Source organism: Monodelphis domestica, chromosome 8 (assembly GCF_027887165.1).
Source record: "Monodelphis domestica isolate mMonDom1 chromosome 8, mMonDom1.pri, whole genome shotgun sequence".
Classification (NCBI taxonomy): Eukaryota; Metazoa; Chordata; class Mammalia; order Didelphimorphia; family Didelphidae; genus Monodelphis; species Monodelphis domestica.
This window is the reverse complement of record NC_077234.1, coordinates 186,940,663-186,968,535: the sequence shown is the minus strand read 5'-3', so window position 1 is coordinate 186,968,535 and position 27,873 is coordinate 186,940,663. Positions and strand designations below refer to the sequence as shown.

Sequence of the window (27,873 nt, the reverse complement as noted above, 5' to 3'; positions counted from 1 at the left end):
CTCTTCTTTATGGGGACATAGGCAAGATTCACAGAGGCTTGTGGGGGTTAGGGTCTGAATTTTGGAGGAAATGCCCACACGAATGAGCTCAGACTCCCACTGACTTTCAAGTGTACCCAACAAAACAAGCAATGGCAGGGAACCATGGCTCTTGAAAAGGTTGGGGTCACTGAAGACTATAAGGAGAAGCAATTTGAATAATGCCCCTTACAGTGTTCTCCAAGACATCCTTGGACATTGACTGGATAGCAAAAGATACAGTCAGACTGCCTGCATTCCAAAAGAATGGCTTTAGTAAGGCATATCTAGAAAGTAATTGCTCCAGGGCAGCTAGGTGACTCAATGAATAGAGAGCCAGGCCCATTCAAAGTCCTGGGTTCAAATCTTGCCCCAGCCACTTCCTAGATGTATGATCCTGGGCAAGTCACTTAACCCCAGTTGACTAGCCCTTGCCAATCTTCTGCCTTGGAACCGATAATTAGTGTTGATTTTAACACAGTAGGTAAGGTTGGTTTTTTGGGTTTTGGTGGTGTTTTTTTTTTTTTTTAAGAAAGACAGTAAATGCTTCAAAGTCATGGAATCATGTCCTCTTCCTAGGAGCAAAATGATTTAGGAGCATTTTTTTTGTTGCTTTTTGCTTGTTTATCAGTCATGGTATCTGATTTTTTTATGGCCCCATTTGCAGTTTTCTTGGCAAAGATAACTGGAGTGTTTTGCCATTTCCCTCTCATTTTAGGGATGAGGAAACTGAAGCCCACAGGGTTAAGTGACTTGCCCAGGGTCACATAGCTAGTATCTGATTTAGATTTGAACTCAGGAAGAGGAGTCTTCCTGGCTGCAGGCCTGGTGCTCTTTCCTCTGTACCATCTAGCTTCCCCTTAGTAGCATTTTGCCAATTGGATTAAACCAAACAACTCATTTCTAAGGGATAGGATGAAAGCAAATTTGATTGGCATGATGCTTCTAATCTTTTCGCCCTCAGAAAACAGAGCTAGTAGCTGTGGGTGGAATTACAGAAGCAGAGCTTAACTTAATGCAATACTGGGAGCTGTCCCAAAGTGGAACCAGAGTGGCTTAGGAAGCAGCAGGTTCCCTCAAACAGGAGACACTCAAGCAAAGTGAAAGAGCTGACGCTTCCTAGAAAGGATGCCCGGACCAAACTAACGGGGCAAGGTGTGATGATAAATGTTGGATGAGGAGTCTGAGGATCTGGGTTTAAAGCCCGGTTCAGACATTTAGTTCCTTATGATCTCTGGCAAATCTGTTCTTTCCTCTTTGGCCTTAGTTTCCCTCTTCTGTAAAATGAGAGGGTTAGATAAATCCTTCAGTGCTTAAGTCTTATGATCTCTTCTAGCTAGCTTTAAGATACTCTGATTTCTAAAGAAAGCTTGTTGGTTTAGTCTTTGTCTAAAGACTTGTCTGAGAAAGAAGAGTCAGAGAGAGGTGAGCAAGGCATCAGGGGTCCCATATACATACTACTTCTGATTCTGCCATCCTTTCCTAGTGACAGGGTATGGGGAAATAAAAAGAAAGCCAGCATTCCTTCATTTGTAGGATATGTGTTGGAAGAGAAGTATTTCTGCGAAGGTTCTCCACATTTACAATTCCTTTGGCCCTTGGTTTGGTACAGTCTGTCCCCCATGACTCTTTGGTTCCCACCCTGTAGCCTGACCCATAGAGTTTTTGAAGGGTGCTCCAAAAGAAAGAGGGCTTAAATTGGCGGTGGAAGACCTGTGTTTGAATCTCAGCTCTTTCAAGTATTAGCTAGATGCCTCTGGGTAGGTCATTGCCTCCACTGCAAAATGAGGAGGCTGGCTGAGATCTCTACGGTCATTTTCAGCTCTGCATCTATAATTTTATAATCTGAGAGAAGTATGCATTCTTTTTTTGCACATGTCATTTTCACTAGGAACTTTTGCTTTATTGACGAGATTTCCCTGTCTGCACAGATGGCTCATGGGAACTAATCTGGTTTCCTCAAATTTCATTAAATTAGAAAACAATTCTCATAGAGCAGATGGCCAGAAACATTCCTGTCCACATTAACAGGCTTTCTATGCATCCACAACATTGTTTTGATTTGGCAGATTCGATGGGAATTGTCTTTTGGTCCTGGAACGAGGGCAGGGAGGGAGGAGGCAGCAGTTAGCAGAGGTAATCGTGGGCAAGAAGAGATAGGAATGACTTCTCTCTGAGGTGTGCTGCCCCAATCCGGGAGAACCTAAATACCTGAGGGCTCAGTTTGGTGTTTCGGGTGCAGAAGCGAGCCTAGCGCCTTACTCATGTAGGCACTTAATAAGCTGTTCGGATCTGCATGCATGTGAGAGTTAATAAGTGTTGAATTAAATGAGAGGGTAGAAAAGCCCACAGGTGAAGGCTCAGGTACGGTACCTGGAGAAGGCGTTAATGCAGAAAAAGATGGGACAGGGAATTTGGGCCTCTCAGCCCACCTTTGCCAAGGACAAGGAGCATTTAAAGCTCCAAAACGTTGAGGCAGTCATTGGGGTGGGGGGTCGGAGGCCAGGATTTGGGGAGGGCAGACGGGATTCCAGCACCCCAAAAGGCTCCCGCTGATAAGGCTGTCCAGTGGGACACGCTTCTCTCTTGTTCAATATTCTATTTTTTCCCAATGACATGGAAAGACCATCTTTAGCAGTTAGTTTTCTAAAACTCGAGATCCACATTCTCTCCCTTCTCCCCTCCTGAGACTGTAAACAATTTGGCATCGCTTTTACGTGTGACATCGTGTGAAGTAGATTTCTCTAAGTGGTCACGTTGTGGAAGAAGACACGTTTGGCCCACTATTCTTGTTGGGGGCTTTTCACACAAAGGAAGCAAACTTTATCCTCATTATGATCATCTTAATGGCTAGAATTCAATGGATGAAGCACAGTGTTCTCTCAGCTGACATTGACAACAGCTCTGGATTAGCACCTCCAATGGATAGCTGAGAAAACGGAGGCAGACAGCCCTGCAGTGACCTGCCAGGCTCACGCAGTAAGTGGGCAGATTTGAACTTGGATCTCCCTGACTCCAGGCCCTACGCTCTATCCATGGTGCCACTTTGCTAGCCTCTTGGTATCCAAGTTTGATTACTGAGGAGAGAAGTGAGGGAAATGGCCATCCTTGCAACAGGCCAATAGATGCTTTGGGGGAGGGGCTGAACCGAGGCTTTGCTCCCACCATTCCACCCCCAACCCTCAAAGAACCATGCTAAAGCTTGCGATGACCCTTAGGCGCCATCTTGTCCAACTCTGTTTTATATCAGAGGATACTGAAGCTTTAGAGAGGGGAAATGATCTATCCAAGGTCTTAGAGGAAGCCCCATTTGACATGGAATTTGAGGCTTAGATGAGATGTTATTAGTGGTCAAACCTCATTGGGGTCAGACTATGAGACCTGGAAAGGACCTACGAGAACTCTTTGTTCAATCCCTCCCTTGGGGGGGGGGGGTCAGGAAATAGCTACCAGAGTCTGTACCGGAGCAGAGATTAGAGCCCGATTTCTGGTGTCTTCCTCAGTTTGATGAAATTGTGGAGCCAGGCAGTTCCAGAAGAGCAGCTCCCGGTCTCCTAACTGAGAGTTAACGTTTACATAGTATTTTCAGAGGAGCAGACTTGAGGCTGAGAGAAGTCAAATAATTTCTCCAGGATCCCACAGCTATTACATAGATGATTCGGGATTTGAAGTCTAGTCTTCCTGCCCATAAACCCAGGGCTCTGTTCAGTGCGCCGCCAGCTGCCTGGACAGTAAGTTGGAGAGAGGCTTTGGATGCGCTCAGTCTTCTTGGCAAATCTGGCCCAAAGCTCCTACTTGCCCTGGTGGAAGTCCAAGGAGGGCAACATTTCGGGGAAATAAAGGCTTCTATGACTTTGTCACCGGGACGGAGCTAGAGAGGAAGGGATGTTCTTTGAGTTCGGGTGGCCTGACTTTACCCCTCCTGAGGAGCCCCCATTTCTGCCCCAGCCCGATTTTGCTGCCCAGCCCAGGGCTGGCGACCAAACTGCCCAGCAGCTGTACTGCCCCCTTTATCTATGGGGAAGCCCCCAAAGGACCGCTCTTGTTTGCACCGAGGGAACTAGTTGCCAGGGACCAGGATTTCTTCCTCATCCCCAGGAGAAGTCAGAGCTCAGGACTGTTAGCTTCTTCGCCCTGGTCTTGCCTCCCAGAAGAACTATTGCACTGACCCATCACACACTAAGGCAGAAAGGAAGGGTTTGTCTGTTCTATCCTGTTTCACCCCCTTTTCTCTACACTCGCCATCCCCACACCATGATAAATACTTAACGGCTGTTCAGATTTAAATGTTCTGGGGGCAGCTAGGTGGCTCAGTGGATTGAATGCCAGGCCTGGAGATAGGAGGGTTCTGAGTTCAAATACCGTCTCAGACGCTTCTTAGCTGTGTGATCCTGGACAAGTCACTGTAACCTCCATTGCCTACCAGTTATCACTCTTCTGCCTCGAAGCTGATCGATTCTACAACAGAAAGTAAGGATCTGAAAATAAAAGAAATTAGTTTTTCTTGCTTTTTCCCTACACTCACCATCCCTACTCCATAACAAATACCTAGCAATTTGTTGTAAAAATGAATGATATGGAAATAGGTAGAAGTGATAGCATTTGTGTAACCCAGTAGAGGTGCTTATTGACTTCAGGAGGGGGGAGGGAAAGAAAATGAGTCATGCAAATGTGGAAAAAGTCATTTAAAAGGTTTTTAAAAATTAAATAAATGAATAAATAAACATTCTTTATCGATTAGAAAAAGTAAATAAATACCTAGAAAATGTTAAAATTTAATTGTCTGGAGGCAACTAGGTGACTCAGTGGCTAGAAAGCCAGTTCTGGAAACCTCAAGAGATCCTGAATTCAAAGCTGACCTCAGACACTCCCTAGTTGTATGACCTTGGGTGAGTCACTTAACTCCCATTGCCTAGCCCTTACCAGTCTTCTGCCTTGGAACTGATGCTTAGTACTGATTCTAAGAGAGAGGGTGAGGGTTTAAAAAAATAGTTTTATTAGTCTGTTTTAACCTTAGTAATGAGTCGTGAGTGATTAATTAGAATCATGATACTTGAAACTCAATGGAACCAAGAACAACGATTAGTCTGAGATTCTGTAGGTTTTAAAGATAATAGACGTAAAGCACTTTGCAAACCTTAAAGCACTATATATCAGTTATTATCATTATTCATTGTTTTTCGGTTGTTTTTCAATCATGAAAAACAGGATCCTATTGGGTTTTTTTTTTCTTGGCAGAGAAACTGGAGTGGTTTGTCATTTCCTTCCCCAGATTATTATTATTAATATTATTGCCCTATTAATAACATTATAATATTAATGTTATTATCAGGCACCAGGTCCCCAGACTGGTGATTGACTTCATTCGCTGCACCTTCTACTGCGCTCCTGCTGAGCCCAAGTTATGTTTACAGAGCCATACAGGGGCATGCTGGGAAATGAACCATGGGGCAGGCAGGTGGTGGCAAATGTGTGGCCACTTTCTTCGATCTGGCCAAGCATTAAAACAACGAATCAAAGCCTGATTTTGTGGCACACTCACCCATTTCTGCGATGGAAATGCTCGTGCTAAAAAACGTAGAGACGGGCTTTGCGAGCTCACGAGGGCTGATTCGGCCCCCTCCTGGTTCTGAGTCGGAAGCCGTAATCCATTTGGAGCGAGGCTGGTTCCAGAGCTTATGGGATAATCAAAAATGAGCCCCCCTTCCATGGCCCCTGACTCCAGCCTTTGGCCTCTTCTGGCCCCATTGGGTATTTACATTTAATGCTTTCGAGAACATTACTGACAGGCAATACTTTTCTTTTAAGAAGGTGAAGATTTGGAAAAAGAATCGAAAGGTGAAGCTGAGGGTATTAGCTGGTAAGTGAATGATTTCTTTTTCACCAATTTAACTAAAGGGAAATACCAGATTGTACCAGGATTACATCTTGATATTTCTTCACATGATCCACAGCGTATGCTCAAGACATCCGTGTTGTCGAATGAAGAGTATTCATTTGTTCAATAAGAATCTATAGACTGTCTGCTATGTGCAGAGGATAGAAGACCTTCCCCACACAGAGGGAAAGGGACACCATTACATGATAGGTGGATTTGTTGTTCAGTCATTTAAGACATGTCTGACTCTCTGCGACCTCATTTGGGGTTTTCTTGGCAAAAATAATGGAGTAATTTGCTATTTTCTTCTCCAGATGAAACAGGATTTATAAACAGGGTTAAGGGTTAATCAGAGACATCCAGCTAGTAAGCATCTGAGACCAAATTTGAGTTCAGGGCCTCCTGACTATGCCACCTAGCTGCCCCAATATGTGGGTTAGAGCATTGCAAAAGCAAAAATCTCACAGCAGACCTGAGGGAAAAGGTCTGATGGGGACTGTCCATTTGGAAGAACCAAGGAAATTTTCATGGGCAGTTAAGTTGGGTTTTCATAGCCAAGTAGTTTTAGAGCTAAACTTAAGGATCATTGGGGGGGAGGGGAAGATGATGGGGAATGATGGGGGATCCGGGGGTTTAAATCTGGCCTTAGACACTTCCTAGCTGTGTAGCCCTGCCGAAGTCACTTAACCCCCATTGCCTCCCCATTTCTTCTGCCTTGGACCCCAATTTGCAGTACTTATTCTAAGAAGGAAGGTAAAGGTTTAAAAAAAAAAAGGTCATTATTTCATCCAGTCTTGTGACCAGTCTTGTCATTTTATAGAAGAGAAAACTGATAGCCAATGAGGAGAGTGATTGACTGGAGCTCATATTTATAAGTAATAAAAATGGCAGAGCTGGGATTCCAACTTGGGTCCTCTTAGGCCAAAGTCAATAATTTCTCTTCTTTACAATGCTATGTCTCTGAAATGAGGGGTGAGGATTTGAAAGTAAAAGAAAAATATGGAGGGAATTTGCTGATAATTGGAATGAGGAGGGAGAGGCAGGGGAGAAATAGTTGGACCCAGCAGGCAAGTATGCCACGATCTTGATCTAGTGATCTAAAGAACCATTTGATCCAAATTGAATATCAGGTATATTGAGTGTTGAAGAATATTGTGAGAGCAACCACTATGATGATATGATTTGGGATAAAGGAATTGTTGGAAGTTAGTTTTATCCCTATTTTTCCTCTTTACCCTATAACCACTGTCCCGGCACTATAATTAATACTTAGATAAGTAATTTCATTTACATTATGTAGCTGGGTAATAGCCTAAAGGCTTTAGAATTTTAGGTCTAATGTTTGAATATCTTTTTTTTTAATTAAAAAAATTTAAAAAAAATTTAATTAAAAACAAACATTTAATATTATTTCCCCCCAAATATATCCCTCTTTTTGCCCAGACCTAAAGGACCATCAAAGCATCAAAAAAGAAAGTGGAAAAAGCAGTTCAGTAAAACCAAACAGCAAATCCATAGAAAAATGGGAATATATGCAATCTATATGTAGATAATCCTGTCTTTGCCCCTTCCCCTCCTACCTCCGCAAGGAAGGAAGAGAGATACATTTTCTCACCTCTTCTTCAGACACTGTTTGCTCATGATTATCACATGGTGTTCAGTTTCAAGGTTTTTATTGTTGTTTTCCTGGTTCTTTCTCTTCACATTTCACAGTTCTTGAGTTACATTGTTTTCCTGGTTCTTCTCATCCTACTTTGTATCAATTCATCTAAGTTTTCTCTTGCTTCTCAAGGACAGTCTTTCCCCTGAAAAAAGGCATCATTTTAGGTAATAGAAGTTTCACTTTGACTTCTTCATTTTATTCTGATTTATCAGGAAGCAAAAAGAAAGGAGAACCTAGGCAAGGAATGAAGCACTAATGGCTTCTTTCTTCCTTTATTATAACTAAAGTACAAATAAGATACATTATTTCATTCTAGGGAATAAACTAGAAAAGAATAACACTTACTTTGGGGGCTTCATTTAGGGAATTTGGGGGGAACCCTTGTGCTGTCATTGCTCTAAGTAGCTAAACCTAGTGAGAACTTCCCCTGTCAGTGCTATTTACTATACATGAGTTGCTTGGGGACCCTGAACAATTAAGTGACTTGCCCAGGGTTATATAGGTGGTCTGTGTTCGAGGTGGGAATTGAACCCCAGGTCTTCCTGACTTTGAGGTCCATTGCTTATACAGAGGAAAAATGTTAAAAAATCCAAGCTTAGAAGTGAATTGATTATTCTTATTTTCCTCCTCAAAATAATTTACCTTAACATGCTTAGAATTATCCAGATTCTATTTTCCAAGACTAATGAGCAACTGTTTTTTAGACAGTGTAAATGATGAATGGGAAATCCTTGTTGGTTCACAAAGGGCTCATTTCGACCACAGATCAAAAGAAGTCTTAAGAAATAAAGAGTCCAGAAGGGGACCCCAGAGACATAGCTAGGAATTTCTGTTATGCTCCATGTGAGTTCTGTGAGCATTGCTCTCTTCTTTCTGCACAAATTAGTAGAAGGAATCTTCCTTCCGCCTTCTGCCAAGACCAGTCACCCCAAATGGCCAAAATTGTAGTCAGTTAATGTGCCAGAGGTGGAAGGAGAGCAAATCTTTGCCTCTTGTGGGGTTTGAGGATGGGAGGATTCTCAACAAAGGATCAAGGTTAAGGCCAAGAAAATTTTCAACACCTGATGATATCCCCTTTCAGGCAGCTACTCCCATTATCCCGGGCTGCTTATACCACTCTAAAGCCAGTCTGGTGCAAGGGGCCAGCCTCAGGGTGATAAAAAACAGATGAAATATTATCCTCGTTAAGGGTACAAAGAGGAAATGCTTAAATGAATACAGACCACAATTTAATCAGGTATGAGGTTTGGCAACAAAGCAAAAACTAGTGTTTTTAAGGTGGGACAGGGAAGAATACTTGAATTGTCTTGCTTTGCTCTTTGGGCAACCAGTCTCCTATCCCCCTCTTTAGAGACCATTTATTGTTGTTATTCAGTCATCTTTCAATGGGGTCTCACTCTTCATGTGAACCCATTTGGACTTTTCTTGACAAAGATATTGGAGTGGTTTTTACCATTTTCTTCTCCTGATCATTCTATAGATGAAGAAACTGAGGTAAACAGGGTTAAGTGACTTTCCCAGGGTCGCAGAGCTAGCAAGTGTCCAAGGCCTGATTTTGAACTCATGACGATGTCTTCCTGACTCCAGTCCCAGCACTTTACCTAGTTACCCCATTCCCGTCTTAATCATAATAGCTCAGGTCTAGCCTGGCTTAGTGGAGAGAGAACTGGCTTTCAAATCATCAAGTCCTGAGTTCACATTATGTCCCTGACACGTACCTTCCTGAACAAGTTAACCTTTAAGTGCCCTCAGGATACTCTCTAAGATGAGATGGTGTGGAGAATTCTACACTGATGAATTCCCAGGTCTAGTTTTTGAGAGTTTTTTAAGGCTTCTGCAGAACATTTTACATTCATTATTATTTCACTTGATCTTCCCAACAGTCAGTAAGCATTGATGAAGTGCTTGTTATTAGAAATACAAAGAAAGGCAAAAATCAGTCCCTGTTCTCAAGGAGTTCACATTCTAACAGGGAAGTCAGAGTATGAAGAGTATAGATGGAAGGTAATTTCAGAGGGAAAGTGTTAGAGGTGATTGCATAAGATGAGATTGGAGTTGAATCTTGAAGGAAGTCAGGGATAAGTGAGAAGAGGCGCACTCCAGGGATGGTGGGCAGATGGCAAAAAGGCACTGCATCCAAAGGATGGAGTACAAGTAGTAACAAGAAGCCCAGCATTGTTAGTGAAGAGTGAATTCTGAGAAGATTGTAGAAGTAGAAAGGAATGAGGTTGTGAAGTACAGGTATCCCTTCCACATCATGGGGGTTAGGGGCCCAGCACCTTTCTAATCCATGTAAAATTTTTTGTCCTCTTCATACTAGAGAAAAAGTCTGAATTTTTTCTTTTTCTTTTATGGGGTGTTTATAGTACTTATTGTAAAATTTGGGTTAGGCATTTGATCATAGACTTTTTGGGGGTGTCATTTGCTAGATTTTGAGTGTCATCTGAGGCTTCTACAATATTCCCCCCAAATTCCCATTTAATTTCTTATGCCAACCCATGATATATCAGAACTGTGGCGGGAAGTCATGACATGGAATGGAAACCTGTACTTTAAATGGCCAAACAGATTCCATATCTGATCTCGGAGGTACTAGGAAGCCGCTGGAGTTGATTGAGAAACGGGGTGGGAGAAGGGAGGAAAGTGCCATGATTAGATGCAATCTAGGGGAATCACTTTGGTAGCTGAAAGGAGGATGTTTTGGATAGAGAGATACTTGAATGAGGAAGACCGTTAGGAAGCTGGGGCAAAAGCCAGAATGGAGTATGAGTACTAGTATGAGTAGAAAGAATGTGGCTTATGCAAAAAAAAATGGTGTGAATATAGAAACAGAAAGATTTGGCAATGGATTGGATGTGTAGATTGAGTGTGAGAAAAGGACATGCTAAAATTAAAAGCTTGGGCTACTAGGAGAAAGGGGATGCCCTCAATAGGAATGAGGGGTGGGATGGGGCAGAGCCAAGATGGCAGAGACCAAGGAAGCAAGGAATTTGAACTCTAGTTCATATCTCTGCCAAATAGATCTATAAAATGCACAAATACTAATGGAGAAATCCAGAAGTCATAGGAAGTCTGCAGTTCCACTCAGGTGGGCATAGGATATAGAGAAGTCTGCAAGGCACTGGGGATAGACAAGGGACATAACCTCTAGATATCTGGAGCACTCCAGACCCACACCAGGACACTTGGATAAAGGATAGTTGCCACTGGCAGCTTAGGCAGCTTAGTCACCAACTCTCCAGTTCTAGGGTGCACATCCAGAGCAGACTGAGAACTATATAGTATTACAAATAGCAGTGGTATTACTTTTCCTAGGTAGGGAGATCCTGGGCAGTATATGCAGAAAGGAGGAAGTTCAGAAGTCAGAAGTAGCAGCAGCAGTAGCAGCAGCAGCCAGCATCTCAAACTCCAAACTCAGAGCAGGAGGGCATCACTGCCAAGCATCTAGCCCAGTCTATAGAGAAATAACCAAAGCAAGAAACTCAAACCAAAGGGAAGCCTATTTTATTACTCTGAATTAGCAGAGCTAATCCTTAAAATAAGCAAAGGGACAAGTCTAGAAAAATTCTATGCTTGTACAGATCCACATCCAGGTCAGGAACCTGCAGAGGTCAGACCAGGGGAAAACAATCAAACTTAGCCCAGGATCAGACCCCCTATGGGAGAACTGGAAGATTTTCACATCCTCAGACTATCTAGGAGATTCTAGAATAACACAACACTCAATACCCTAAGAAAGCAGTAAGAGGACCAGCCCAGACTTTTCCTCTAGACCTGCATAGAGCTTGGCCTTAATATTAAGTCCAAAGTCAGAAAGTAGACTAGAAGAATGGGAAAACAAATAGAAAGCAGAAACAAACAAACAAACAAAAAAACTCTGAAATGAGCTATTAAGATGGTGATCTCTGAAGGCATAAATGCAGAAGAGAATGACTCTAAAATATCTATAAGATTTGCTTCAGAGAAAAGCACAGCTTGCGTACAAACTCAAGTAGAATTCCTAAAAAGATAAAATGAGAATTAAAAAATATATTTTTTAAATAGGATAAGACAGCTTTAGGGGGAGACGGGAAAAATGAGATCTATGGAAGAATTAGAAAGGGAATTCATAGCTTGACACAAAAGGTACAAAACTTTGCCCAAACAACAAACTCAGAAAATTAGCATGGACCAAATAGGTTCTAATGAAGTTATGTGGCAACAAGAAATATTAAAACAAAGTGAAGACAAAAACTGGATAAAAATGTAAAGTATCTCATAACAAAAATAATTGACCTGGGAAATAGACCAAGGAGAAAAAAATTTAAGAATCAGTGGACTATCTGAACACCAAAACCAAAATAAGAGCCTTATTACCTATTTTAAGAAATTTAAAAAATAATTGCCTAAATTTCTTAGGGCCAGAGGGCAAAGTGGAAATAGAAAGAATCTACCCATAAGCCAAAAAAAATGTTTTTAAATGAAAACTCCCCTAAACATTATAGCCAAAATTTAGTTCTAGGGTAAAAAAAAAGTAGAATGAAAAAAATTGAAATACAATATTTCAGAAGCAAAAGATAGATTTGTAGTAAAGAATCACTTACCTAGCAAAACTGAGCAAAACTATGGAGGAGGTTCGTGGAGGAAAGGGGTAGGGAATGGACTATTAGTGAAATAGTGGAGTTCCAGGCATTCTTGATAAAAAGATCAGAATTGCCTAGCAACTTTGACATTCAAATACAGGTGTGAAAAGTATAAAAAGGTAAATGTAAATAAACAATGATAAAGGTACTAAACCAAGATAAACTGACATCCAAATATGGAGAAGATGATATATGTGCCCCCTCTGAGCCCTATCTTTCTGGGTTCATAGAAGGAATCCAATTAGAGAAGGCCTGGGGTGGTTCCTATTATGTCATGATGATCTTGAGAAAAGAATAGAAAGAAGAATACATGGTGGGGCAGTCTTTGAAGGAAAAGGAATATAAGGGGAAATTATCTCATATAATCAGTGCACAAGTAGACATCTATACAAACAAGGAGGAGGGGATTGGCAGGAAGCCTCTGACACTTAAACCTCATTCTCATTTGAACTAATCAAAAGAAGGAAGAAGTCATACACATATACATAGAGTTGGGTATAAAAATCCATTTCACTCAACAGAAAAATGAGAGGGAAAGGAGAGAAGGGATGGGGTGTGGGGGATTTAGAGGAGAATAAATTAAGAGATGGATGAGTCCTAGGCAAAACAAACTCTTAGGATGTAAAAAAAAAAAAACTGTAGCTATTTTGGAAGTGCAAAAGATGAGAATCTGAGGAAGTATCTGGGGAATGGCTAGGCAAGCTATGGTATATAGGTCGAATGAAAATACTATTGTGTCTGACTCTTACTAGGATAATAACCAACCAAGATTCTATACAACTAGTGATGAAAACCCTACCCATCCTCCTGATGGAGAGGGTGAAAGACTCAGAATGCTGAATGAGACAATTTGTTTAAACCTGGCCAATTTGGAAATTTGTTGTGATTGACTCCATGTATATTTGTAATGGATTTTGTCTTTCTTGTGCTCTCAGTGGTTAGGATTGGTTGGAGAGAATAAGAAATAAATCTTGGCTGATTAAATCAAATAAAATAGAAAAATAATAATAGGGAAATTTGGCAAAGGGGAAGGTTTAGAGGGAAAGAGGAATTCTTTATTGGACCCATTGAGTTTAAAAGGCATAAAAGACATCTGGTTCAAGATATCCAAATGGATTGAAGAAAGATAAAATATTTGAAGGGATAAAAGGCAGTAAAGTGGTACAAGACAAACTCAGGAGAGAGGTAAGGGCTGGATAAGTAGAATTGAGAATGATCTGTATGGAGAGCATAATTAAGCTCATGGTAGATGATGAGATTACCAAGCCAGATTATAGTATAAAGGTGAAAAAAAAAAGCGTCCAAGACAGACCAGTGTTTAGCGAAGACCTAGCAAAGGAGAATGAGTGGTTTGACATATAGGAAACAGCAATGTCACAAAAACCTAGGTAGGTAGGAAAGGGTATCCAAGAAGAGAGTATGATCAACAGTCAAAGTGCACAGAGGAGTCAAGAAGGAGACGGACTGAGAAAAGATGATTAGATCTATGGTATTTTAGAGATCACAGGTGATCTTGAGGAGAGTAGTTTCACTTGCATGAGGCAGCTGGAAGCCAGTCTACTGAGGATTTAGAGTTGGGCGAGGGCAGAGGAAGTGGATCCATTGATTGTAGGTGGCTTTCTCAAATTTAACCGTTCAATGGAGAGAAGATGATAGCTAACAGTAAAGATTTGGGGTTTTGTTTTTTAAGACGGGGGAGATAATTGGACATGTTTGTAGGCAGCAGAGAATGAGCCAGTAGATGGGGAGAGACTGAAGATTAGAAAGAGTCGAGGGATCAGTCTGATTGAGAAAGTGAGAGAGAATGGGACGAAGGAGAAAGGATCACCTTTTCATAGGAAATGAAAGTGAAAGAGATAGTGAGAGAAGTGTGAGCTCTTGAAGGGAGAAGCAAGAAGGGGCTCTTGTAAATGGCAGGGTAGGTGGGTGGTTTGGTGAAGCATGAAGTGAGGGCTTCAGATGAGAGGTGTAGATGGACTGCCATGGGAGGACTGAGGAGGGACCCAAAGGTTTGGAATAGTCATGTGGTCAGTGGCTGTTTACAGGAATGTAGAATTGTGTGGCCAAGATGAGGGCCCAGTTAAGATTTGGCATGTAACATAACTTTAAACAGCACAGTTCCATGACTTAATGAAGCTCTGTTCAATAACAAGTGAATAGGAGTGAAGGCACAAAAGTAGTATATGATGATGCGTTGTTATCAGGGCAGCTAGGGAGAGCCTTGGAATCCAGAAGACACATCTTTTTCAGTTCAAATCCAGTCTCAGACACTCACTAGCTGTGTGACTGGGTAGGTCACTTAATCCTGATCGCCTCAGTTCCTGATCTGTAAAATGAGCTAGAGAAAGAAATGCTAAACCACTTTAGTGTCTCTGCCAAGAAAACTCCAAGATGGGGCCAAGAGAGTCAGACATAAGTGAAATGATTAAATATCATCAGGAGTGAAGGCAGAAAATAGTATAAAGTAGATGTTATTACCATAACTATTTTACAGATAAGGAAACGGAGGCTAAGAGAGGTTAAGTGATTTAATCAGGGTAGGACAGCTAGCAAATTTCTGAGGCAGGAATGGCGCCTCAGTCTTCCTTATGCCAACTCCAACACTATCCACTTCACCACACTGCCTTTCGGGAGGCCTTCTTTCAATGGGCCATTTTGGATCATCCCTCAAATACTGACTTTAGCTTACCATGGCAGAGCTGAGGCACTATTACTACTCAGTCAATGAATAACAGGCTTATCTAGTCATTATGATGGGTAGGGAAGAGATCCTAAGCCATTTCCCCCATTTGGCTCTTGTTCTTTGATGCAATCAGCAAAGAGGCAAGGGGAATGTTATTTTTTCTAGTTGAAATACAGAATATATTGTCATATACCCAACCCAAACCCAAGCTCTATTTGGAATGTACTGTGACGGGGTGGCTATTTAGTTCATTATTCAATCAGATATCAAAACAGGCTTGGTCAGAAAATTAACTGCCAGCCTTACTCTGTGTACCATGATATATTAATAGTAATAGTAACAGTTATCATTTACACTAAGGAGAACCGGCACTGTGGCAAGTGCCTAGTATCTCATTTGATTCTCATAATAACCCTGGGAAGTAGATAAAATATTTTTTTAAACCTGCACCTTTCATCTTAGAATCAATACTGGTGCCAGGGTAGAAGAGTGGTAAAAGCTAGGCAGTAGGATTAAGTGACTTGCCCAGGGTCACACAGGTAGAAAGTATCTAAGTCCAGATTCAAATTCAGGACCTCCTGTTATCTATATGCATGATTCTAAGTCCACTGAGCCACTTGACTACCTCTGGAAAATACAATTATTATCCTCATTTTATAGTTGAGGAAATTTAGGCAATCCAGAATTATATGACTTGCTCTGCATTACACAGTTGGTAAGTATCTAAGGTGGGATTTGAACTCAGCACCACCTAGCTACATCAAAGAAAAGTAGAGGAAACTTATTCTACATAGATAGGAGGTCATAGGACCTTAAATCTTGTCTACCAGGTGGGAGCTTTTTCATCCAACCAAAGCTTCCTTGTCAGTAAGAGGTTGTACCTTTTCCAGAAATCAGCCAAGTAAAGTCATTCCTAAGAGAAAGATTAGGAATTGGAAGCAAAAATAATTTCTTGATAACAAGTGTGCTCCCAAGCAATGTTGTGTGATCTGTGCTTCTCTTCTCTTTAGCCAGATAATTCTAGAGGATGAAAAGGATGACCAAAATCAGGGTGACCTAAAACGATTGGACCAAGACAAAGACATAGTCAAAGATAAAGACAAAGAAAAGATAGAGCAAGAATCTGAAAAGAAAGAAGAAGGCAAGCAAATTAAGGAAGAACAGGATGAAGAAAAGAAAGATAGAGAGAAAGAAAACTATGCTCTCGAACTAGATACCACACAGTCCCTGGTCAGGAAGTGTTTGATTTGAATGAAATGCTTTTGACATCTAGGGTTAGCATTCTACCCTCATGTCCAGGTAACGCCTCTTCTTTCTATCTACAGGGAAAGGGGCTAGAATCACTAAAGATAGATGACATTCTTCTGAACAGTGAGACACATCTTATGGTGAGTATCTTGGGGTAGCAGCATATGCCTTGGGTTGTCCATCTTTGGCACTCATAATAGATATAGAGCCTGCCCATCTCTTCCACACACACAAGTCCTTGGTGTAATATCTTTTGTGCTTCTTTCAAGCATGTTATAGTTGGTAACGTCCTTTTCTTACATGTTCTATACTAAACACTTTCCCTAATACATGGCCTGCTCATCTCTTCTTCCAATGTTCAGTAATGTCTTTTATGCCAATTTTTATACACATTATAATCACTAGCAAGCCCTCTTTTCATGCTTTACTGTGCATCTTGCCATCTCTTTCCAGATTGTTTGGAAATCATGATGTTCTATGATTAGCCACTGTATCATATTTTACCAGATGAATAGATTGGGCTCATATCAGTGAGAATAGAGTGAAAGCAGTGAAAAGAGCTCTGATATTTCTAAATGCAGTCAATCCCAATAGCAGCCTACTCAGTTCTAAGCCCAACTCAGTGTCTAAAATGGAGGGACTAATTTAATAATCTGCTCTTTCAATTGTATGCCAGAGTTTAGGCAATACCTGCTTTTTTATCCACTTTTTATCTTGCAATAAAATAAAATAGGGCAGATAGGTGGATAGAATGTTGGGCCTGAAATCAGAAAGACTCTTCTTTCAGAGTTCAAATCTGGTCTCAGACACTTACTAGCTGTGTGACTTTGGGCAAGTCATTTAACCCTGTTTGGCTCAATTTCCTCATCTGTAAAATGAGCTGGAAATGGAAATTGCAAGCCACTCCAGTATCTTTGCACAGAAAACCCCAAATGGGGTCATGAAAAGATGGACATGACTGAAACTGGACAACATCAAGAACTACCAAAAAAAAATGAAGTACTCTTGGCTACTTAAGTAGATGTGCCCCCTTGGAGACATCATTTAAGGTAGTCTGGGTCTGTTTCTTCCTTTCTAAGATGAGAGATCTGCACTCAATGACATCTAAGGATCCTTCCAGCTCTAAATCCTAAATTCTTATTTTAATAGGAAAATGAAAATGAGCAACATTGTCTGGGATTAAGTTCTGGGCAGCAACAATCTATTCAGTCACAAAGAACTGAAGCAACAAATGATTCTGCCTGGACAGGACCTTCGTACCAAGCTCTTTGCATCTATATGATGTCCCAATCCTCATTCAAATCAGAACAGGTTCTAGATGTCTCCTTGCATGTTCCAATGGGACTTGGTCCAGAATACTGAGGCATTTACAAAGTGCCTAATATTATTTTGTGAGAATCCACAAGACAATTTTGAAAGAAGATGGCCCTTTATTCTTCACTCTAATGCGACAGGATAGGAAATGGAGATAGCGAGCTGGAAATTTTTTATCATAGCCTGCAAGAGGTCCAACCTGACAAAAAGGCAAATGGTATGATGCAAGAGCTTCTGGGAAGAACCTAGGAATGGTCCAAAATGTTTTCCCCTTTGGTCAACAATTGTGACCCAGACTCTATTGCCATAAAGTCTTTTCTTTGAGTTTATGAATTGCACTCAGATGAGCCAGACTCATTAGAGATGACCAATCATCACCTCTTTATTGTGAACTTTTTTTCCAATTTCTTTCCAACTGGGAGGGAGAAGAACTCTATAGGAATGGGTCATAAGACTGATAGATTTTGATAGGGGAGAGGAAAAGAGTCATTCAATCATTTCATTTGGAGTTTTTTGCATTTTTTTTTTGGCAAAGATAATGGAGTGGTTTGCCATTTCCTTCTCTAGCTATTTTACAGATGGAGAAACTGAGGTAAACAGGAATAAGTCACTTGCCCAGGTTCAAACAGCTAGTTAATATCTGGGAGTACATATGAACTTAGGTCTTCCTGACTCTATGCCCAGCACTCTATCCTCTGTACCAAGGTCCAAAAGATAAAGAGACTTTGAGAAGAAAAGTGAGAAGAGGGGTAGAATAGGGAAAAGAAGAATACTCCATGGGAGAAGCATTTATTTTAGGTTTTTTTTAACCCTTACCTTCTTAGAATCAATACTAAGTAATCTGGCTTCTGACACTTCCTGTGTGATCCTAAGCATTGGAACTGAAATACAGTATCAATATTATGACATGTAGGATTTTAATAATAATTAAAAGAAAAGGAAAAGAAAAGGGGTTCTTTCAGTCAAGTGAGCAGAGCAAAGAGAGCCAGAGAAGCACAAGTTCCCAAAAAAGAGTCCTATAGCATGGGTCTCAGCCAAATTTATCTCCCAACTATCCTTATGTAAAATGAAGACATAATTTAAAAGGATGCTGGGAATGTAGCTTGGGTGTGGCAAATTGTCCATCTACACAGACAGAAGACTAGGGTTTTTTTTTTTTAATCAGTAATTTAATTAAAAAAGTAATTTAATCAGTAATTTAATTAAAAAAGTAATTTAATAAGTGTTGGTTCCAAAGCAAAAAGGGCTAGGTAATGGGGGTGGAAGTGACTTACCCAGGGTCACATAACTAGGAAGTATCTGAAGCTATGACCTCCTGACTCTAGGCGTGGGTCTGGCCGCTAAGCTACCTAGCTAGCCCTGCAGTTTTGAGGGACAATTGTATAAGTTGGCATTAGAACCCAGTCACCCAAATTGTAGTCTGGATTTCATGTAGGAAGTCAGCCCCCTGAAGTTCTTCTCACTAGTGGGAGCATTCACAAGAGAAATGGGATGATGTTAACCCTTGGATAACATTTCTTTCTTGGCTGTTCATTCTTCAACATTCTTATCTCTTGGATTTCTTTTTACAGAAACCACCTGTTGCCTTTGTAGAGATTGATTTAGAAGAACGTGTTGAAGAGGTAAAACACACACACACACACACACACACACACACACACACACACACACACACGTGTTATCTCACCTAGAAAGGTGAAGCTATTGTGTTTGGAAGTTTGTACCCATTAGGATTTTCTTACTTAGCTAAGCATCATGGATTATTAAAATGGGAAAGAGCCCTGAGAGATTATTACCACATGGGAAAAGTCTCCTCTACAATAGCATGGTGTACTAAACAGATCTCTGGACTTGGATGTAGAAAGACCTGAGTTCAAATCTTGATCTTGGCTTCTTACTGGCATTTGTGAAATGTCAGGCACTATGCTAAGTGGTGGGGGTACAATCAGAAACAAGCAAGATAGTCCTTGCCCCCCAGTTTTGATAGAATAAATATCTGGCTACAATAATAACATCTTTCTTCCACCCTCCCACGTTTTATAGGATATGACTCTGGAGTCAGAAGACCTGAGTTCAAATCCTCTTTTGATGTTTCTACCCATACTACTTTGAGTAAATCATTTATAATGTCTGGGAATCAGCTTTCTTGTTTTTAAATAAGAAGGACTAGATTATAAAACTTATGTAGTGTTCTCTAGCTCTTTATTTATGGATTCTTCATTGATCTTGAGAAAAACCAAATTGCTTTCTGCTATCCCTTCCTTGAACCTTCTTGCTTACCCTTCATCTTAGATCACACACTTAATCATCGATCATAAACATTCCAGTATTCTATCTCAGTGATTTCTCACTAAACTAATTGTTTCAGTTGTGTTTGACTCGAGCCTATTCAAGGTTTTCTTGGCAAAGATACTAAAATGGTTTGCCATTTCCTTCTCCAGCTCATTTTACAGAAGAAAAAAACAAGGTAAAGACTTGACCAGGGTAATATAGCTGGTAAGTGTCTAAGGTCAGATTTGAACTCATGAATTAGGAGTCTTCCTGTCTCCTGGCCCAGTACTCTATCTATTACAATGTCTAGTTGTACACCTCCCCCCACTACCCCCTAACTGTCCGTCTACCCTCAGCAATGGCATCATGGCCTGGTTTTATGAATGTCATGGAGGAGTGAAAGGCACATTATACCAGAAGAAGTCCTGGGTTCTAGTCTTAGCTGTGCCATTAAATATTCATATAAATTGCTTGACTTCTATAAGGCTCAATTTTCTCATCTGTGAGATGTGAACTGTAAGATTTCTAAGGCTCCTTTCATCTCTTAATAATCCATGATGCACCATTTAAGAAGATCTGAAACAATCCCGAGGGACTTATGAGAAGGAATGCTATCTGCATTGAGAAAAAGAACTGTGGGAATAGAAACATGGAAGAAAAACATATGATTGATCACTTGTTTATGTGTGAATAGGATTTGGGGTTTGGGTTTTTAAAAGGGTATTACAAAAATGAATAATATGGAAATAGGTATTGAGTGATAATACATGTATAACCCAATAGAATTGCTGGTTGGCTCTGGGAAGTGGGAGGGAGGCGACATGAATCATGGAACCATGGAAAAATACTGTAAAATAAATAAATAAATTTTAAAAAGAAAAAGAAAAATGTCTGAGAACACAAATGGTGTAGTCCCAGTTATAGAGTTAATAGGGACATCTGGGGTTCTTTTCAACCACATTGTAAAAGGAGAGGGACCTTGTAATTTAACAGAGAAAGAAACAGACTAGACATAGTAAGTGACTTGATCACATAACAAATGGGAGAATCAGGATGTGAAGTCAACTGTTCTTGACTCTCAAAAGACATTTTCCTCCATATCATGCTTACAATTTACTCTATGCAAAGCCTTTTCCATTCTTAGAAAGTGGAAGCAAATTAAATGTTTCTTGATTGGAGATGGGAAGTGGGGAGGTAGTGAAATGGAAACCATAGATTGAAACCCATCTATGACTTAGACTCATAGGATCATTAAACTACCCCGTCATACTGTTTTTCATTAATGAATTTTGATAGCCACTTTATACCTCTCCCTCCCACTGCTCCATATTAAATAGTTAAAAACAAACAAAAATGAAAAATGAAAAACAAAATGAATATGAAGAGAGCAGCAAAACAAATTTCCACTCTGGCCATGTTTAAGAAGGGAAGGTATGGCTCATTCTGGATTTAAGTCCATTACCTCTCTGGCAAAGGGGTGGCATGATTTATCTTCAGGCTCTAGATCCATCATGCTGCCCTTTATTTTTGATACTTGGAAATTGAGACTGAAAGTTTAAATGACTTGCCCATGGTTGTATAGCTAATAAATATAAAAGCCATGAATAGAACTCAAGTCCTGTGACTCTTGAAGTCTTGGACCAACCACACTGCTTCCAGGGTGGCATTTGACATGCAGGAGAGGGAGATGGGAATTGGGGAGCTGAGGCATTCGCATGTCTTCATTGTGTGTAGCGGCTAGAGTGCTGTACTTGTGATCAGGAAGACCTAGCTTCAAATTCTGAGTCTTGACACTTACCCTGTGATCCAAGATAAGACACTTCGCCTCACTGATCCTCAGCTTCCTCATCTGTAAAGTGGGGAGACTGAATTACCTTGAAATCAGCTCCCGCTTCTAAACCTCTGATCCTATGTTCCCCTGGGAAAGAGGCAAGAGATGCCTTCTCCTTTGACTAAGTGATTTTCTGTGACAACTTGGCTTGACGAAGAAAAAGCCAGTGTGTTACAATGGACAGAATGCGGAGCTTGAAATGAGGAACCGGGTCAAATCTCACCCATGACAGCAGCTATGTGAACACGAATGAATCAGTTTACCTACAAGCCTCAGTCTAAGATGGGTTGCAACCTACATCAGTGTAGGCGAGTTCCCACATGAACAATCTCATAGGGCCCTGACCCTTCACACTGAGAAGTCAGCAAATTTCAGTAAAGAGATAAACTGAGGTAGTAGATTTGAGGGAATCCCGGGAAGAAACAACTGCCGCTTTTTAGGAGATGGTCCATGACATGATGCAAAGCAACTGAGGTGGGCCTAGGAGTGGAAAAGATTCTCTCTTGCTGTAGAAATATCCCTTCCTTTTTCAGGAGAAAAATAGCAAAGATACCAGACTCAATGGGCACATTTTTACAGCTCTCCTGCTCCTTATTAAGATAACAAAGCTGTTCAGAATGCAGACTTCTTCCAAAGAGCTGGACAAATGCCTTCCTAGCTAGTTCATATTTGTTATCTATGCTATGAAGTCAAGTATCATCCTATTTTAGAGGAATTGAAGGAAATAAAGGACTCACTAAAGCTTACAAGCCTGCCAATCACCAAGTTTGACACCAGGCACTGAGGATGCAAATATAAAGAATGGAATCATCTCTACTCCCAAAGAGAACTTAGTGGCAGAGGTGCCTTGACTGGCAACCCAAGGGCTTCACTGCCTAACTGAAGGGAAAGAAATGGCCCAGGCAACATGTTCCGAGGCCAGGCAATGGATTTGTGGGGAGGGGTCCCCAGACTTTAACAAATGGACTCTAACCCGGTCTTTTCTGTTCCTGTTCAGTTGTAATGATGTACACTTTGCAAAAAAAAGTACTCATTTGTCCTGCAGAAATTGGTGATGCGTATGACAATACCCAGAATCCCTCCTTACCTTCCTACCCCCCACACCTGGGCCCAGAGAGCTTGGAGCCATATTAGAAGGTGGTATTGATCTCTGTTGGGTGTCACTTATGCTCCCATTTCTTTGTGTTTACGAAACATATCTTTCATTGTTCAGAAAATTGAAAATACTTTGACAGAAGAGAAATCATCCAAAGCAGACGCAGGAGATATGTCTGAAGATGAGTAAGTGATGCTTTTTGTTTGTTTGTTTGTTTGTTTGCTTCATGAAAAATGTTACTGAGAAGGGGCACTTAGATGGCTCAGTGGATAGAGAGATGAATTTCTGGGTTCAAATTTGGCCTCAGACATGACCTGCCTGTGTGACCCTAGGCAAGTCACTTCACCCCAATTGCCATGGCATTTCAGAGAGGGAGGGGACTATGTACTTTAGGGTTAGATTATGGGTTGAGAGTATGGGGAAAGACTCCCACAATAACTAGAATACCATAAGAATTAGGGCCAGAAAACAAAGACAAATTGTTAGCCTCTTCTTCTGATTTTTACCCTGAGATACTGATGGTCAGGATCATCCTCAGGGGAGGAGATGTCAGGATGCATGGAATGAAGGGAGATATTAGTAACCAGCCAGGAGCAGGGAAGGTAACACTGGCAGAAAGGCTTGCCAGACAAAGGCACTCTGACATACTTCTTATGCCCTGTAGCATAGATACGGCTTTTGAGTGACCTGGGGCAGAAAGGGAGAAGCATCCTCTTTTTCACTCTTACCAGCCTCTGGCTTTTCTCCTATTCCCTCTCCTCTAAACTACTCTGGCCTGGCTCACGAAAGGACTGACAGTGGCCTGGGGCTGAGGAGAGAGAAGGAATGGCAATTTCTTAAGCATTTGGAGGCAGCTAGATGGTATATAGATGTCGCATTGGACCTGGAGTGAGAAAAACCAGACTTCCAAGCCTCACAAACCTAACTAATTGTGAGACCCTGGGCAAATCACTTGATTTCTATCTACCTCAGTTTCCTTATCTGCGAAATGGGGTTGGCCATGGCACCTATCTCCTAGGGTTGTTGTGAGCATAAAATGAGATATGTATAAAGTGGTTTGCAAACCTTAAAGCACTATATAAATGCCAGTTGTCATTATTTTTGTAATTATTGTTTTCACGGAACTGCAGGGAAGCTCATTTTAGTAGGTGGGGAGGACAGGAGGGATTATTGGGAAATCAACAGAAAATATAACCATGACACTGTGTGCAAAGATTCTTACATAGAAGTTTAATCCTAGCACTAAAATAGTTAGTCCTCTTGTTTTTGGATTTCCTCCTGATTAAATTCATCCTGGAATTACCTCCCCTCTAGGTTCCCAGATGTGAATTTGCCCAGTCAGGTTCCCATTCTTTGAAAACTACTTGTCCAACCCTCCGTTACTACACGAAAGGTTCTAGGGGTAGGGCAGGTTCTTTCCCCACGTAGTTCCTGAGATTCATTAATGTTTCTTCTGTACTAGATCTTCCCCTTCTCAGGGACCAGCAGGAAAAGATTTTTCCCTTTATGGGCACCAAAGTTATTATGCCTTTGCCCTGATTGACTTACAAGGTGTTATTTTATTTTATAACCTTTGCCCTTGGTCTGGGGAGAAGGAGGATGTCTCCATACTCAGAGCTCTTAAAGGGTTCTTTGTGATGGAATATTACTGTGCAATAAGAAGGGATGAGCAAGTTAGTTTTTTAAAAATCTTGGAAAGACCTACACAAAATAGTGAAGAGAGAAATGAGTGAGAGCCAAGACTACATTATGTACAGCTACAAAATTAATATTTGAAGAATGACCAGTGGATATCCATCTCCAGAGGAAGAATTGATCAATAGAAACACGAAAAACATTATTTATATATACTTTTTCTGTCAGGCAACATTTCTTCTGTAGTGTATGGAGAAGGAGGGGTTGAGATATATGGTAATAAATTCTATTAAAAATAAAAATCTATGGAGTATAATCAAGGCTAGACTTTGAAGAATGGATTATTCATCCAAGGTTTCCCTTATATCCAATGGGATAAATGTTTGGTTTCATGATAAATTAAAGAGGAGAAGGAGAAGATGAAAGAAAGAAAGAAAGGAAGGAAGGAAGGAAGGAAGGAAGGAAGGAAGGAAGGAAGGAAGGAAGGAAGGAAGGAAGGAAGGAAGGAAGGAAGGAAGGAAGGAAGGAAGAATGAAAGAAAGAAAGAAAGAAAGAAAGAAAGAAAGAAAGAAAGAAAGAAAGAAAGAAAGAAAGAAAGGAAGGAAGGGAGGAAGGGAGGGAGGAAGGGAAAAAATTATCCTCTCTCTTGCTTTGCATTCTCTATTATAATTCCTCCCTTAAATTAATTCTACTTGTCAGAATTTGGGGACAAATTTGACCCATGATAGTAACGTTTTTCCTTATAGTAAGGCAAAGCACCCAGACCTATGCCCCAGGTCCCTTTAACTTTAGGCCATCAAGCTCTTCCTTTCACTAGTTCTATACAGATTCATGAGTATTCCAGTTTTTGGAGCCCTCAGGTGAGTTCACTCCTACTTCTTTACTAATAGTAGAGATGAGACAATAAATACATTCGGGAGAATGTGGGGCAGCTGGGTGACTCAATGGATAGAGATCCAGGCCAGGAGACTGGAGACCCTAGGTTCAAACGTGACTTTGTTGCTTCTGGATTCACTATAGGGAAGCAAGAGAAAATTGCGTGGCTTACATGAAGTGTGCTGGGTTGCTATCTGCACATAAAAGCTGGCATTAGCCTTTGTTTAAGCTTCAGGAACATCTGAATACTTGAGATCCAGAAACTTTCTTTTACTATACTTCTTAACTGGGTAGGTCACTTAAACCTAATTGCCTAGCCTTTGCCACTCTTCTGCCTTAGAACTAATACTTGTATCAATCCTGTGACAAAAAGAAAGGGTTGTTTGCTTGTTTTAAACTAAAAAAGGTCTTGTTGTTCTTAGCAAGGGCCCTCTATATTTTGTTTGCCCATAGTTGTTCGCATGGTACGTGCCCGTTAGGCAGTAAGGTCCTTGGGCGGGGGCTTTTTTTGTCTTTCTTTGAATCTCCAGCACGGAGCACGGTACTTTTGTTGTTCAGCCATTTTCCAGTCCTATCTGATTCTTCATGCCCCTACTTGGGGTTTTCTTGGCAAAGATACCAGAATGGCTATTTCCCTCTCCAGCTCATTTTACAGATGAAGAAACAGAGGCAAACAGAGTTTATTGACTTGCCCAGCCAGTGGCCTGTCACACAGCTAGTAAGTCATCTGAGGCCAGATTTGAGTTCCAGAAGAGAAGTCTTCTTGACTCCAGGCCTGGCACTCGATCCATCTGCCATCTAGCTGCCCATGCCTGGAACACAGTTGGTGCTTAATAAATTCTCATCTACTGACTCACCACTTAGCGACCTTCAGTCACTGTGTTGAGTTGGACTTTGGACTCTGCACTCTAAGTGGGGATCCTGAAAAACAGTTGCAGGTGCAATAATTGCAAATAACAGGAATCCTTTTGGCATACAGCAATACCACCATTTTCCTCTTTAATGTTTCCTTTCCTTCTCACCCCTGATTTGAGTATCTAGAAAGGGGAATTCCACCAGTCTTTCAGCTTTGTCAGCGTAAGCTTCTGTCGTCTTCTGGAGCCACTGTAGGGAAGCAAGAGAAGATGGCACGTCTTAGCATGAGAAGTCCTGGGTGGCTATCAGGATGTCAAAGCTGACACTGCCTTTGTTCTGGCTTCAGGGACTTCATAGATACTTAAGATCCACAAACTTCTTGTTCTCATCTTCTCCCGGAGAACTTTGGAGTTCTGTCACTACCCCAGCAAAACCTCTGACGGACAAATTAATAACCTGGGAAATGTGTCCAGTAAGGTAGATTGTGTTGCATGGAGGAAGAAAGGGAAGAAGTGAAAAAGGATACAAGAGAAGAGTGAGGGGGGACGTATTAATAAGAGGAAGAAGTGGTGTAGAGGATAAAGAGAAAGCAGGAAAGCAACTTTACAAAGTGGTAAAGGGCTACAGAATAGAATTGAGAAAGATGGTAGTTTCTCTTATTCTAGTTTAAATCTGCCTTCTCGAAAGTGATGGATTAACCTTGTAAATGGAGCTATTGACCTTGAGCCAGGCCTTTGGATATGGTTACACTGGGAGTCCTGGTGTCATCTCTCTCCCTGGGTGAGACAACCCATCAATTTGGACCTGGACATTGAAGCCTTAGGTTGTATGTTACTGAATTCAACTGCTTCCCTCATTTTTATAGTTAAGGAAACTGAGTCTTAGAGACATTAAGTGATACCCAGTATGAATCCAACTAGTAACTGTCTGAGGCAGGATTCAAACCCAGACCTTCTTGACTCAAAGTCCATTCTTTTATTTATTATGCTGGCCCATAGCCGTACTTTCTCTGGAAAGTTTTCTGGAGGCTCTGAGAGCTTGCCAGATTTAAAGCCCGGTTATTCTCGTTCCAGTACTCTAGACATTACAGCTGCCTTCCTGAAAGCAGACCAAGAAGTTCTGTGAATGATTGCCTACCTCTAAGATCCATAAAATAATTTCCATAATGCTAGATTGCTTTTGCAAGCTTGTAACCATAAGCAAATTTGCCAGTATGGGTCAAAGGTAGGACTTGAATCCGGATCATACTGGCTTGAGGTGTGAGGTGAGGGGAACAGCTCTCTATCTGCTAAATTGCATTTGTCATTTATGAAGGATGGAAGAAAAATCTTCTCTTCAAACTGTATATATATATACATATATATATAACAACAACAACAGATCATATACATGGTTGTAATATAGAATAGTAAAGCAGACCATTCTGATGACGCGGTTGACAAATAGGTTTAATGTAAAAATGCCGGGGAAGGGCTGAAGCGGTGAAGAGAATGTTAGATTTTGGAACTTCTCATGTTTAAGACAATGGTAGAATTGGGCGGGGGGACAGCAAACGTTTAAAGCTTCCTCACTGCCTGAATAAAATGGCCTGCCTAGCATGGACATGCAGCAGTACTTCTATTAGAGAACATTTTCCATCATTGATTTCCCAGCAAAAATTCCCTTTTGCTTGGACTAAAATCCAAGATTGTCTCATCACTCTCCAGAATGAAGGGGGCCGACTGAGCAGGATGACCATTTTCCTCCTGTTTTTAATGAATCAAATGCTGAGGAACCTGCTCATGGAAAATACCACGTGTCGGGCCAGACCTTATTGATTATTTGCCATCTCATCCAAGTGCTGGGCAATACTAGAAACTCGAAATGTTATGGCCTCTCCAACC

The 27,873-nt window shown here is 41.0% G+C and overlaps 1 protein-coding gene across 5 annotated transcripts in view; it reads left to right on the top strand.

The window, feature by feature from the left end:
• Positions 1 to 27,873, top strand: part of C8H13orf46 (chromosome 8 C13orf46 homolog) — a 40,145-nt gene that overhangs the window by 3,317 nt on the left and 8,955 nt on the right. For 2 of the 5 annotated variants that reach the window (XM_007501234.3, XM_007501233.3), the window contains exons 2-6: positions 5,827 to 5,878; positions 15,875 to 16,094; positions 16,190 to 16,252; positions 18,998 to 19,048; positions 22,742 to 22,809. In XM_007501234.3, the coding sequence (XP_007501296.1) occupies positions 5,827 to 5,878; positions 15,875 to 16,094; positions 16,190 to 16,252; positions 18,998 to 19,048; positions 22,742 to 22,809 (454 nt within the window). The remainder of the gene's footprint in view (positions 1 to 5,826; positions 5,879 to 15,874; positions 16,095 to 16,189; positions 16,253 to 18,997; positions 19,049 to 22,741; positions 22,810 to 27,873) is intronic. The other 3 variants (XM_007501235.3, XM_007501231.3, XM_007501232.3) reach the window with 2 other exon arrangements.